The sequence below is a fragment of the Orbicella faveolata genome, unplaced genomic scaffold, assembly GCF_042242905.1.
Source record: "Orbicella faveolata isolate gen_17 unplaced genomic scaffold, um_ofav_v1 contig_12, whole genome shotgun sequence".
In the NCBI taxonomy this organism is placed as follows: domain Eukaryota; kingdom Metazoa; phylum Cnidaria; class Anthozoa; order Scleractinia; family Merulinidae; genus Orbicella; species Orbicella faveolata.
Window position 1 is genome coordinate 28,462,323 of NW_028301539.1, and position 12,678 is coordinate 28,475,000.

The 12,678-nt window shown below is 39.8% G+C and overlaps 2 protein-coding genes across 3 annotated transcripts; both read left to right on the top strand.

Moving 5' to 3' along the window:
- The first annotated feature begins 31 nt into the window (after positions 1-31).
- On the top strand, positions 32-6,913 carry LOC110058638 (uncharacterized). Of its 2 annotated transcripts, none has more exons than XM_020765294.2 (3): positions 32-157; positions 4,330-4,602; positions 5,708-6,913. In XM_020765294.2, exons 1-3 carry the CDS (start codon positions 73-75, stop codon positions 6,427-6,429), a joined length of 1,080 nt encoding a protein of 359 aa, XP_020620953.2. In that variant the 5' UTR covers positions 32-72; the 3' UTR covers positions 6,430-6,913. The 2 variants fall into 2 exon arrangements, with proteins under 2 accessions (XP_020620953.2, XP_089139295.1); XM_089283169.1 differs by lacking the exon at positions 32-157 and adding an exon at positions 161-2,671.
- Positions 6,914-8,611: 1,698 nt separating this feature from the next.
- LOC110058396 (BTB and MATH domain-containing protein 36-like) lies at positions 8,612-10,750 on the top strand. The gene is made up of 3 exons (XM_020765050.2): positions 8,612-8,803; positions 9,351-9,623; positions 9,853-10,750. Exons 1-3 carry the CDS (start codon positions 8,740-8,742, stop codon positions 10,428-10,430), a joined length of 915 nt encoding a protein of 304 aa, XP_020620709.2. The 5' UTR covers positions 8,612-8,739; the 3' UTR covers positions 10,431-10,750.
- The last annotated feature ends 1,928 nt before the right edge of the window (positions 10,751-12,678 follow it).

Here is a 12,678-nt window from a genome sequence, read left to right on the forward strand (position 1 = left end):
GTCAAACAGAAAAAAACAATGAAAACATAATTATTATGAAGACAGTAGCAAGAAAAGCCCGAGGGCCCATAGATGGCTGGAATAGATGGCCGAATGGTGAGAAAACTGAGCACGGGATGGAATCAAAAGAGAGCTGCATTCAGCATCAGTAATGAAGGTAATAAGGAAAATGGGAAATTTCACTTATGTTTCCATGGTAACCCTTGCAATGTATCATTCAAATCCAAGGGCGTCCTGCCCCCAGGTTTAACCTAAGCATTTTGATCAGATTCTATAATAAGGTGGCATTTCTTTAAAAAAAAAAAAAAACCTCACCACCAAAACAGTTTGGACGTCACAGTGTATCAAAATCTCCACCCTCTAAAACAAATTAAGTCCCAAATGAAGAAACCTCAGATGTATGATTTTTGTCCATGTAGAGTGAAAAAAACCTTTTGCAATAATCAAATAGGAGCTAATGGGCATTACGAATTAGATGATATAAGGTAGTACCAACAAGAAACATGTCATCGAATAACAAATAAAATTTAAAATCAGTCTACTCATTTTGTATTTGTTGCATTTACTATCAACACAAAATGTCCATGGCAAAGTAAATCGGTTACTGATAATAACTAATACATCTTGACAAATTTATTCGCCTGTCTGAAATATGGCTTAATACAATTGGCCAAGCAGGGAGTCAAGATAGCTAGATATTACCAAAGGTATTTTTTGGCTTGTTTATGGACCAAGTGTGACCATGAGAACGAGCCTGCCAAGATGGTAGACAGTTTGTCTAAGTCCCTACCATCCTGGCACCCTCATTACCATGCATGATCGTACGCATTCAAATTTCCTGCTCTTTATCACTTTATTAAGTTTTCTCACGGGGTTTCGTTCCCTCGTTGGGTGAATAATTTTCTTCAACTGCCTTTTTTTGGCGGCTGGTGGAAGTGTTGCATGCCATCTTAGGATCAGACAGTTGCAAGGCAAAAGCAATGCTAGCTATGTTTGTGATGTTTTTATCGCCACTAACGACCTTTGTCGATGAAAGTCGTGGCTTCTTTCAGCCAAAGCTTAAAAATTAAAAAATTCTTAGGTCTAAAATTCTAATATATCTTTCCCATTAGCAGCTGGTATTAAGGTTGAAGCCTGGTGGGACGTTGTCTCATTATCAGGCAGTGGCGTTTTATACGATTTTGCCTATGACACACCCGGTCTAATCTTTATCAAAACGACTTTTTAAATATTCTTTTTTTTTTTTAACCAGTTCATGCCGTGATTCCCCTTTTAGAAGGAGCTCAAAATTGTTAAATGGACGAAGGAGCGCAAGCACACAGTCCATGTGCGTTTTCTTTAAAATGTGAGGTTAAACACAATTTCAGATGAAAATACTATTTGAAAGAAATTTACTTTGACTTAAGTTTATTAAGACCTCAACAACAACGAGGTTTTCGGCCTCATCAGTCATCAGCTATCACCTCATAGATATTTGAAGCTCACTATGTAATTAATTGTTTAACAGAGGTACGGCTTTTAGCACGTGCCTTCTTTCATGGTGGCTTCTATTAAGGATAATATAGAGTCAAGGGGTGAGGAGGGGACTACCGACAACAACATGGGTCACTGTTTTTCCCCAGGTCTTTCCATCCCTAGCCCTTGTAGACTTTCCAATTGATCTACACTTAAGGCGGGGGTACACCTGAAAACACACCATTTTTGCTAACTTTTTCCATGGCTAAAATTTAATTCCAAACCATGGCAAGGTATACATTTCTAGAAAGTTTATAGCCCAAAGAGTATTAAAAAAATGTATTTGTACCCTAGAGCTGTGTTGTAACCTGACACCGGCTGATTAAACCTGACACCTGCTGAAGAATGCTGGGGCTTACTTGAAAAAAGATAACTCCCACAAGAATTGATTAAAATGAATAATTTTTACATTTTTTAAAAGAAGACAAATAGCTTACTGTTTTAAGCTAGACATTTTTGAATACTTAAAAGCACGTGAAATGGCGACCAGTCAAATCTGATACAGAAAATCCGGCGTAGACCAGCATACGTTTCAATGCATAACTTCTACAAAATGCACTGGATGGAAAAGTTCTATGCTTAAAACACAACACCTACTTAGAGCAACAAATCCTGAAAATTTCAGCTCAATAGGACAAATCCTTCTCAAAATATCTTTTTTCAAAGGCAAAAATAACTCGTCTTGAGAAAACGAGCTTTGAACTTACAGTAACAGAAATGTTTCTCAAAATAAAACTTTAATACCTCCGATTCAAATTCTGGCAAAAACAAAAATTCGATCTGTTACAGAATTTTCAGGTGTACTCCCGCCTTAAAATCTGACAGGGATCAAACATGCACTTTCCCTTCTCAACTGGTTTGGCTCTTGTATAAAGTTGCCAGGTATTCTGATTGTACAGAATCCTGCAAAGAGCGTCAGAGTAGGAGGTCAGGCTAGTAAAAGGAATATTTCCTCCTACGAGAACTGGAGGCGAGTTAAATGAGTGACGCGATCGAAGATTACCATTAATGCTCCGTCGTGCACACCAGGGACGCATTTAATGTACTTTGCAGCGTTGTATATTTTCGCAGCAAACCGGCTGGCAACAAGCGATGGCATACAACTCTCTTAGAGCAAGCGAGGAGATTAATGTTGAAAATGACAATGAAGTACTTGGTAAGTTAACAGTACTGAAATTCGTCAGACTTGAGTATCTCCTCGTGTTCGGTTCAGGGTAACGAAAAGACCGACCTTTAGGAAGTTGCTTGCTAACTTTGGCGGTAAAAGAGGGAGCGTAAATGTGCGTTCTACTTTTCGTTGTATTGTTTAATTAAAAGACATAGTTACTTCTATTTAGCTTGTAATGCCAGGAGTGCTAATCAACTGAGGGAAATTGTAGGGGTTAATACACGTACTTTCGTGAGAAAATTATCATGGTAAAAAGTTATATGAAATACTAACTGTTGGTAAGGGCAAAGCTTCGCCTTCAGTTGAGATATTTGTTCCGACTTAACTTATTTAAACTTCTGCACATCATTTTCTCCCTTATTCCTTGATGACTCTGTTTGCCAATTCGACTGACATTAAAACACGGCCATGAAAGCGCGCATCGACGGGGTTGTCTATATTAAATGCAAATTGCAAGTTGATTTCTGTGCCGCTTAATTTTAGTCTTTTTATATACGATGTTTTTAAGGGATCAGCAGTAACAGCGTAGCGTGTTCTAAAAACACACCGTCTCCTCCAGACATTGACTTCCTTGCTCGAAATTGTACAAAAATGGTGTTTTGGCCGGGGAAAATGTTTTCTTGTGTCACTTTCGTGACTTCTTTCTCGCTATGCAGTTCAGTGAACCGAATCAAGCAATCATTCGTTGTCGGTTTTATCCCAGGGAAGGGGGACTCCCTATAATATATAGAATGTAAGAGGAGGTTCCGCCCGAAAGGTGTACCTTTAACAGGCTGGAGGTATATTGAAGGATAGGGAAGTTTCACAGGGTAGAAAAAAGGGTGGGGAAAACTGTTATTTAGGTGTTTAAAATATGGTATTTATTTCTCGGGAGATAAATAATTTTATGTGACTTTTTAGTGTCAGTTGCCAGTTTAGGACAGGGGTAAACATGTTCAACAATTCCAGATTGCTGTCCTCTCTGTTCCTTTAGTTCTCGGAGCAAAGCAGAGAGTACACTTACCCAACCACCCAACTCACCCACCCCTCGTAGATATGATGGGTACCCATTCGCCTTTGCTGAGAATGGCTGATATATTTAGAAATATTTTTTATGCTGTAGTTTCGTTTTGTAGAATAAACGGTCCTCTGGGTGGCCAAAAATGGCAACCACAAGTGTCTGCTTCCACTGTAGGTTATAAAAAAGTATAATTAGGCCTAGCGCATAAAGCGCCTTTCAAAATATCTTGCTAAGAGACGTACCAAACGTCCAATTCATCCAAGTATTTTTGGCAAAAACAATTTTTTACCTCTCCCCTGTCTACTGTTGGGATATAAAAAGAGTGCCATTTTGAATGGAAGGGTGCAAAAGGGTTGATTTTTCTGTGAAAATAGTACAAAAATGGGTAAATGTTTTGACCCTGGGGACAAAGACTCCCCGCATGTTGAGAAGCCTCCCGGATGTCTTATTCCTCCTGATTTTAAGCACTTCTTCCCGTCTTCCACTCTCCGTGATACCACTTTTCTTGTCCCCTGACCTCTTGGAGAAAATTTACACTCAGAAAACTAGGAAAACATATGATATGCCACTCCAAATTGAAGTTTGAGCTAACTGTGTCAAGCCACCATTAAAAGTCCATAAATTGGTTTCTGTTTTATTCAATCAGAGCCCAAAGAAGAAGCCGTTTTAGAAGACCAGAAACTCAATCATCGCTTTTCTGAGCCGTGGGAAGATAGTGACATGGTTCTTATGGTGGAAAATGAGAAGTTTCATGTTCATCGTGTAATCCTAATTGTGAACTCGCCAGTGTTCAAGGCCATGTTCAGATCTGAATTCAAAGAGGCAACAGCCAACGAGGTTCCATTGCCTGAGAAAAAAGCCAACGAAGTACTGGACTTTCTGAAACAACTTTACGTGCAAGAACGAGAGGAAATAACTAGTAAGCAGAATATGTACTACAGCGGCAAAATTGGAAACAGAAATTTTAAAAATTGGCCGTCGTATTTCACGTTTTCTAGAATACGCAGAATGTGGTTTTTCTATGCTGTTGTTTTGTAAAAATGGCAATGAAATGAACAAAGGATTATACGCATCCGTACACAGCTATTGTACTCTTTGCCGTTGCCGTTGCCGTTGTGTTTTGTTTATTTTTAAACTCTGTAGAAAAGAATGAACGGTTGGAGAATGAACAGCCAAACTAGCACAAAGCAAACGAAAGCCCAGCCGAATAAATAGACAGCTAGGAGTGCAGCAAACATCTGTGCTATGAAATGTATTTTGAAAACCATATTTCCCGTCATTTCTTCTCAGGCCAGATTTGATATATCAATATTCTAGTATGACTCCGAGGCTTTCAGGACAAACTTCTATATTTGGTGGCGTTTTCTTTGTTTCCAAGTCTGTTTTAAGAATTTAAGGGGCGAAAGAAATAAACTTAAAGCCTCGGATCTATGCTGGAATATTGATATATCGAACGTGGCCCTATTGCGAGAATGTCGCTAGGGCTGTCCACGCATGTCTAAAAATATACCTTAGGGATTACCTCGGTTAGAGGACCCATATGGGGGATTCACTCACTTACCTTGATAATATTTTGTTGCTGTGCGTTGTTGTTGCCTCAAAAAAGGCTAGTGGTCAATTTAGCTTCATGGTTTTGATTGGACAAGGTTTACTCCATGACCTAATTACTAAGGTAATCCCCTCAAATCAATTTCTAGATCACACCCAGTTTCAAAACTTGAAAAAAGCCAATCCTGTCAGGTGAATTTTGCTCACTTTGACAGCCCCGGAGCCGCCTTTATGCGCGCATTTTCATCTTCCAGGAAACAATCCGCGCAAGGCGTGGGGTCACATAGCCTGCCGGGGAACTGGATACCATCTCTTAAAATAGCATAGTAACTTAGAAATACGGCCTTATGAGGAATCAACTCTACCCTTCGTTTCAATTAAGATACAGCTCATCAGTAATGTTTCACGCCTTGAGTGATTCAGTGAATTGCTCAAGTGTTTATTACAACCTTCTTTTCCCTTTTTTATTAACTTAGTGGAAAACGTGGAGCATCTTCTCAAGTTAAGCGACGAGTACCAGGTAAAAGGCATCTTTGAGCAGTGCGTCAAGTTCCTCGAACATCAGCCAAAAACAGAAAGAAATGTAATGAAGATTATGAGACTTGCAAGCTTGTACAAGCTTAGCAATGTGCTTGAGGGCTCCTACACCACGATAAGGGAAATGAAACGTCAGTCCATTTTAGAAGCTACCCAGCTGGAGGCTCTTGACAAGGAGACCTTGCAAAACATCATGTCGCAAAGACTTGAACGGTTAGAAACGTTTCTTGACCAGTTGTATCCTCAATTTATTGGGGTTGTAGAATGTTGTTTCTGGCTCTGTTCTAGATCAGACAACTTGAACAAAAGTGTCACTTGGTGTCCTTTACATTTCACCAACGGTAAATCACACTCGGCTGATATTGTTAAACGTCTCAAGGAATGTCCAGTTTGCAAGCAAATGTTACTTACAATAATTGAAACAACTAAGTCAACTAGGGAATACTGGGATCGTGCTAGTTCATCATGCAAGTGTGAGATTACTTATAATTATGGTGGCAATTTACGTTTTGACGAAGCTTTGTCATCTTTGATACAGGATTTCTCTAAGTTGATAGAACATCAATTGCCACACAAGTTTCAGCTAGTAAGTGGAATCACTTCTGGAAAGCTTCTTGATATCTTGGACAATTTAAAACACTTTTATCTTATACTAGTTTGAAGTAGGGGGCGCTACTAAGTGTTGATAGCCCAGGCGTCAAATTAATTTGTTGAGTAAGGTCTGTAAGAGGTCGTAACATGCACATAATTTTATTAAGCACATCACTTTATCATGAATGGAAATAATACAACAACATGCATTACGTCAGCTACATAGTAAAACAGGCTCGCGTTATCTTTGAGGGTGATCCTCGAATGCTGCTGTCCTTATAGTGTAGTCTAGAATGATTATACATGTAAAAGCTCTCTCTTTCAATCGGAAGCAGGTTGTCTGAAAGATTAGCCTAAAAGTTTTTCAGTTTTTACGTTATCGCCGGTTCACGGGTGCGCTACACAAGACTTATTTTAGGAAAGTAAATAATTATTATGTTTAAAAATTTAATTTGTGCATAGTCCTGATGATTGTAACTCTTTTTAGGTGTCCCCAATTAGTAGCAATGCTAAATCTCATTGACAAGTGAATAAAGTTATTGTTGTTCAAACCATTATCGAGGGACATCTATGAATGAGGTGTGACTGATAGCTGAGAATTGGTTAAACAGTTTTAACTGTTAGCTGACAAATAGCACGCTTTTAAGATTATAGCTGATCCAAAATCTACAAAATTAATCGATATCAGAGAAGTGGGATGGTATTAAAAGCCCCAGGTAAACGATCGCAATATTTGAACGCAACATATCGCAACATTGTTGGACGCATGTTGTACGCGTTTGGCCACCCTGTTGCGACGTGCTGAGATGTTGCGACATGTTGGTTGTTGTTGGCTCATATTTGAAAATGGTCAAATTTTTCGTGCAACATTTTTGAACGTTGCATGATGTTGTAGTCGTTTGGCCGGGTTCGTGCAACAATGTCGCGCCCGGGCATGCGCACTAGTTCGATTTTCAATACCCATCATGTCGCAACACGTCGCAACAGTGTGGCCAAACGCGTGCAACATGTTTCGCTCAACAATGTTGCGATATGTTGCGCTCAAATGTTGCGATCGTTTGGCCGGAGCTTGCAAATGCTGAGCCAACAATGTTGGGCTGGGCCGGGCTTTAACTAAAAACCAAGAGACGATTTTTAAGCTTACAGAACCAAAAATGACGTGGAATTAACCAGCGCATAAGTTAAGTGCAAATAAAGCCTGTTTCATTATTAGAGTGGCCCAATTTTGGTGGCACGAAAAGAATAGTTGTGCACGTTTCTTTAGAATTGTCTACGTTTTTTGTATGAGAGTAGACATTTTGTGATGTATTTGTGGCTTTGTAAAAGGTGACCACAAAATAAAGGTAAAGGAAATATACATGTAGGTAGAATTTTTGGTTTATTCGCAAAATATTGAGTAAACAGGTTAAAGAAGAAAATAAAGAAAACATTAAAAAATTCTGTTGCGACTGTACTTTGAATTCTTAAGGATGACGGTAGAATAAGGGTAAAGTTTGAAATTTCAGCAACCTTGACTCGAAAAGAGATTAGACTGTGAACAATCAGGTGGTATCCCAGGGATGGTATCAAGGGAAGATCAAGTACGGGGCCTACTGGTAGTTCAAACGGTGAGACAGCTTTCAGTTGAGCTGGGCAGTCACTGAACGGTGTGCGTGAAGATTTTAATCCTCAGATGTTTTGATTGGCTACTTGAAAATAAAGAAATCTTTAACGGAAGTCAAATTGTTCGCGCGGATTGGTGGCGCGAAAAATGTGAAACACCTTGACCAGCCGTGTCTATGGAGGACCATTCAAGAACAGCTGCAGCTGACCTACAAATCGTTTAGCTTCACGGTCTGATCAAGGCATCAAGGCATTTAAAAGCGAAACAACCAAAATAAACGATTCAATTGCTCCATGTCAGGAGTCAAAAACAAAGGGCAATAACTGAAAAATCAATGAATGCCAAAGCCTGTTGGTAAAAAAAAATTGGACTGACGAAACATTCTTTAAATTGATACCATTTAAGTTCTGATACAAAGATTCCTCGAGTCTTGCCTTGGCAGCCGCCATTGACAATCCCTTACAACATATAAGAACATTACGATTGCATACTTGAAGACCGAAAGTCCGAGAATTCTTCTGTTTCTAGAGTTCTTCGTTTCTCGTGCCAAGGTCGCGTCGGCTAAGAGAAGCGAAAAGGGCTATGGGGACGAGAACGGGCGTGATCTAGGTTTTCTAGTCTCCAGTCTCCCAATGAAAGGCGCGGATCCTGCTCCTTGTGTCACGCGATCAAAGGGAATTTTTGTCCGTGCTCCAGTGGTGAAGGAAACACAGAATACATACTAAAATACCTTTTCGCTTTGTGACAGTACATTTTTATACAATAGCTTATACAGAGATGGTATCTAACAGCACCATCGAGGACACAAGCTTTATAGAAAAGGGAAGCCAAAACGAAACTGGTGAGTTAACGATTCACGTACTGCTGCATATGAATACATACAGAACAGGAAAAATGCTGTAGGAACACTGACCTCAAGATCGGTTATTAACAAAGTTGCTTCACCATTTCAGACAAGCAAATGCATAAATATTGAATCTAAGATTTGTTCCGCAAATAAAAACAAAAGTGTGTGTCATTTGGCTACACGATTTGTTCGCAATATGCACCATTTAATATGCGTTCATGCAAGTGGAGTATGCAAATTTAAATTCTTGGTCACGAAAACCTACTTCCTCTTTCTGTTATGTTGATATTTACATATTTATATATTAGATGATTTTCCGAACTTAGCATTTCATGTAAAAAGGAACCTTGCATACGCTCTAGAGACTCAGACTTTAAACAATCAGTGCAGTATTCATGCGTTTTCATCCCTAATTAATTTTTTTTCCTTTGTTTTCTTTTTAAAATAACAAAAGAAGAGAATAAATTAGGGATAACTGAAACGCATGCAGAATCTTAAAACTCCGATTTGGCTTATTTTACCAACACCTTTCCGTCTGTAGGAGGAGACCAATCAGAAAAGAAGTTGAAGCATTGCTTTTCTGAACCCTGGGAAGATAGTGACGTAATTCTCGTGGTGAAGAATGAGAAGTTTCATGTTCATCGTCTGATACTGAGTATGAACTCTCCAGTGTTCAAGGCTATGTTCAAATCACAATTTAAAGAAGCCACAACCAACGAGATTCCTCTGCCTGAGAAAAATGCCAGTGGTGTTCTGGACTTTCTGAAGATAATTTACGGCTTCCAATACATCCAAGAGAGAGTGGAAATTACAAGTAAGTATTTTTGCAACATAATTAAAGCTAACGTACATGGCAAATGTTTCCGCTGGAGAGGAATTATCCTACGGTCATACAAAATCTTTGGACCTTCTAGCTTGCTTCGAAGCTAAGATGTTTAGGAAAGTCTTTCACAGTAACATCGCAACTTGCCTGGCGCTATTTACCTCTGAAAAGTAAATTTGGGCTTTTGTTTAATTTAGACCTTTCCTTTCAATGTTTTTAGTGGAAAATGTGGAAGATCTTCTACAATTAAGTCACGAGTATCAGGTGAAACAACTCATCTTTGACCCTTCTGTGAAGTTTCTTGAGGACCAACCTAAAACAAAAGAAAACGTAATGAAGATTCTGGCGCTGGCAAAATTGTACGATCTGGAGAAGGTACATCAGGGCTGCATCGACCTGCTCAAGAATATGAGACTTGAGTCCCTTTCAGAAACTGTTCATTTGCAAGATCTCGACAAGGCACAGACACAATATTACCTGACACAAAGGATTGAACGATTAGAGACGATTCTTGACGAGGTGTATCCCCAGTTTTTCGGGCTAGTGGTGGCTTTGATACCCCTGATACACAAAAATAGTGAATACAAAGTGCGATTGTGCAATACGCACGTCGACGGCTACAGGAGAAGATTTTGCCGACCAGTTTCCTATTTACAAATCAGAGACTGTCCAGAATGTAAAAGCATGTTAAGTGAAATGGTTCATCAAACCCGCCCTCGACACAGAGATGACGACGACGATCATTTCGATTCTAACCTGTTCTCTGTTATGCAAGATTTCTCCAAGCTGAAGAACTAGTAATGAAAAACTGTCAACTAAGGGACCGTTCATTTTTTATTAGGGAGGGGGGGCTGGTGGGATTTGGGAAGCACCATTTAAAAATCGCATGACCCCCCCTCAGCTTACCAATTTTTTCACATGGCCCCCCCTTATAGCGGTCATTTTTTGGGATGACCCCCCCCAAAAAAAAAAAATTTGACCAACCAATATTTAGATTTCAACTTTTTTAATATTTCTCTATTATCCCCCTACTCCACGTTATTGTGCTCACTATGAAGACAATATTTACAATCTCTATACGACAGAGAGCTGTTGTTTAAAAAACAAATCAAAAGAAAGAGAAGTCAATTTCGGATCTCCTAGTTATGGCTCGCCCTGAGCGTGTGGCATTTGGCCTCTCATTGGCATCTTCCTCATCTGAATTGATGAATCCAAGAATGACGTCACTTGAGTCATCTTCTCACCCAGAGTCAATGGCGTCACTGTCATACTCATCATTGTCACTTTCATCCGTTTCACTGCTGTCAGCACTTGCCCTGTTGTCATTTTGTGTCAATGTCCCGGCATTTCTCAGTGTCGGTTGGCCAGCTCTGAGAGGACTCTTCTGCTGCAAGCATGAATGTCTTACAATTGCCTTTACTTTCTCACTCTTGCTGCTTTTCAAATGCTGCTTCAGCCCGTGGTGGTTTGAGTACTTGTTTAGTTCTGGAACACGTAGCTTTTTAAGCTTGGTTAGATCTTTGCACAACTCAGTCCAAGGATAATCCTCCTCCCTACTTAACTTTGCCTTTTCTTCTGCTCTCTTTTTCCTTTTAAATTCCAGCACTTCAAGATGCTGAAGATAATCCACCACAAACTTCGATTTGACAATAAACTTATCTGCAAATAGAGCAACGCTCTCAGGGTCAGATAAAACTAGCCTGCCACTTCCATGTTCTTTCTTCTTTATATTGTTAATCCAATCGGGGAAAGAGCGCATTACTACATGAGCATCATGAAAGAGGCTCATTCCAAAATGCGCAACAATGGTGAAAGCGACGACTCGTTTAAGAAAAGGTTTACAGCTGAACGATCCAGGCAGTTTGACATCTTACAAGCAAAAGAAGCAATCTTTCTAAGTGCGGATGGCTGTTCAGAAAGGGCGAGTGAGTTTTCCATGCAAGGGTACCAGTTGAAGCCCAGTGATGGAAGAAAACTGAACTTCTCCATCAAAGAGCACAGAGCAATGGTGGAAAAGTTGAATGTCATATTGAAAGATGTAAAGGAACACGATTCCACACTCTTTCAGTCCAATGGGCTTGCTTTAAAGCAGGGCGAAGAATTTGCCCACAGTTTTAATGTAAAACAGATCAAATGTACAGAAGCTAAGTTGACGAAGGTCACGCAGGACATGGAAGCACTAGAAAATAAGAAGAGCAATTATAACAGCATATTCAAAGGCATACTCAAACAGCACATCAACAAAAGGAGAAGGAAAAAAGAAAACAGCAGAAAGTCAAATGAAAGAAAGAGGAAGCGGACTGAAAACAACGTCCAACGAGTTTATGGAATCTGTGTTGGAAACCCGCTAGGAAATGATCTTCCACAATGCCTTGTGTACCCTCCTAGAACGGCCGTCCCGGAAGAGTGTCTTAAAGTTGAGGATGTTGCCACGTTGATATTTAGAAGAGATGGGCCATACATCGCACAGCTTTTGGAAGGGAATTATTTCACCAATGCTGCAAGAAGCAGAATCACCACCAACCTTGAGCAGGAAGTCAGAGATTATGTTTACACCTTCATGTACCCTGAAGAGTTCACTCTGACGGAAAGCATTGCTGCTTCTTGCAGCATCGGTGAAAGAGACTCCCATAGCAGCACAAGCGGCGACGAAGAACTCGACGACAGCGGAGATGAAGATGAGTGCCAGTGAAAGTTGCATTCGAAAATAACAGTGTTAAATACTTCTTTTCAGTAGCTACAAATGCTTTTTGTCGCCAGACGTTTTTTTAAAGCAGAAGGAAAGTTTGTAATAAATTTGTATCCTGCCTTCTATGTTTATTCTATAGCAATGTTTTTGATATTCAAACATTATGCCATTTTAAAGTTTTACTAAAATATTTCACGTGACCCCCCCTTTTCCCCTTATTTTTTTGGGATGGCCGCCCTCGAAAGCCATTTTTTTTCGCATGGCCCCCCCCCCAAATCCCACCAGCCCCCCCTACCTTATAAAAAATGAACGGTCCCTAAAGAACTACCAGCTCTGAGTATTCGAGCTCGCTCTTAT

What these genes read in the sequence shown, in the direction of transcription:
- LOC110058638 (XM_020765294.2), top strand. Translation starts at nt 73, where the DNA reads ATGGCTGGAATAGATGGCCGAATGGTGAGAAAACTGAGCACGGGATGG. An exon ending in ATTCAGCATCAGTAATGAAG is followed by an intron (nt 158 to 4,329) that starts GTAATAAGGAAA and finishes TTATTCAATCAG; the next exon opens with AGCCCAAAGAAGAAGCCGTT. An exon ending in AGAACGAGAGGAAATAACTA is followed by an intron (nt 4,603 to 5,707) that starts GTAAGCAGAATA and finishes TTATTAACTTAG; the next exon opens with TGGAAAACGTGGAGCATCTT.
- LOC110058396 (XM_020765050.2), top strand. Translation starts at nt 8,740, where the DNA reads ATGGTATCTAACAGCACCATCGAGGACACAAGCTTTATAGAAAAGGGA. An exon ending in GGGAAGCCAAAACGAAACTG is followed by an intron (nt 8,804 to 9,350) that starts GTGAGTTAACGA and finishes TTCCGTCTGTAG; the next exon opens with GAGGAGACCAATCAGAAAAG. An exon ending in AGAGAGAGTGGAAATTACAA is followed by an intron (nt 9,624 to 9,852) that starts GTAAGTATTTTT and finishes CAATGTTTTTAG; the next exon opens with TGGAAAATGTGGAAGATCTT.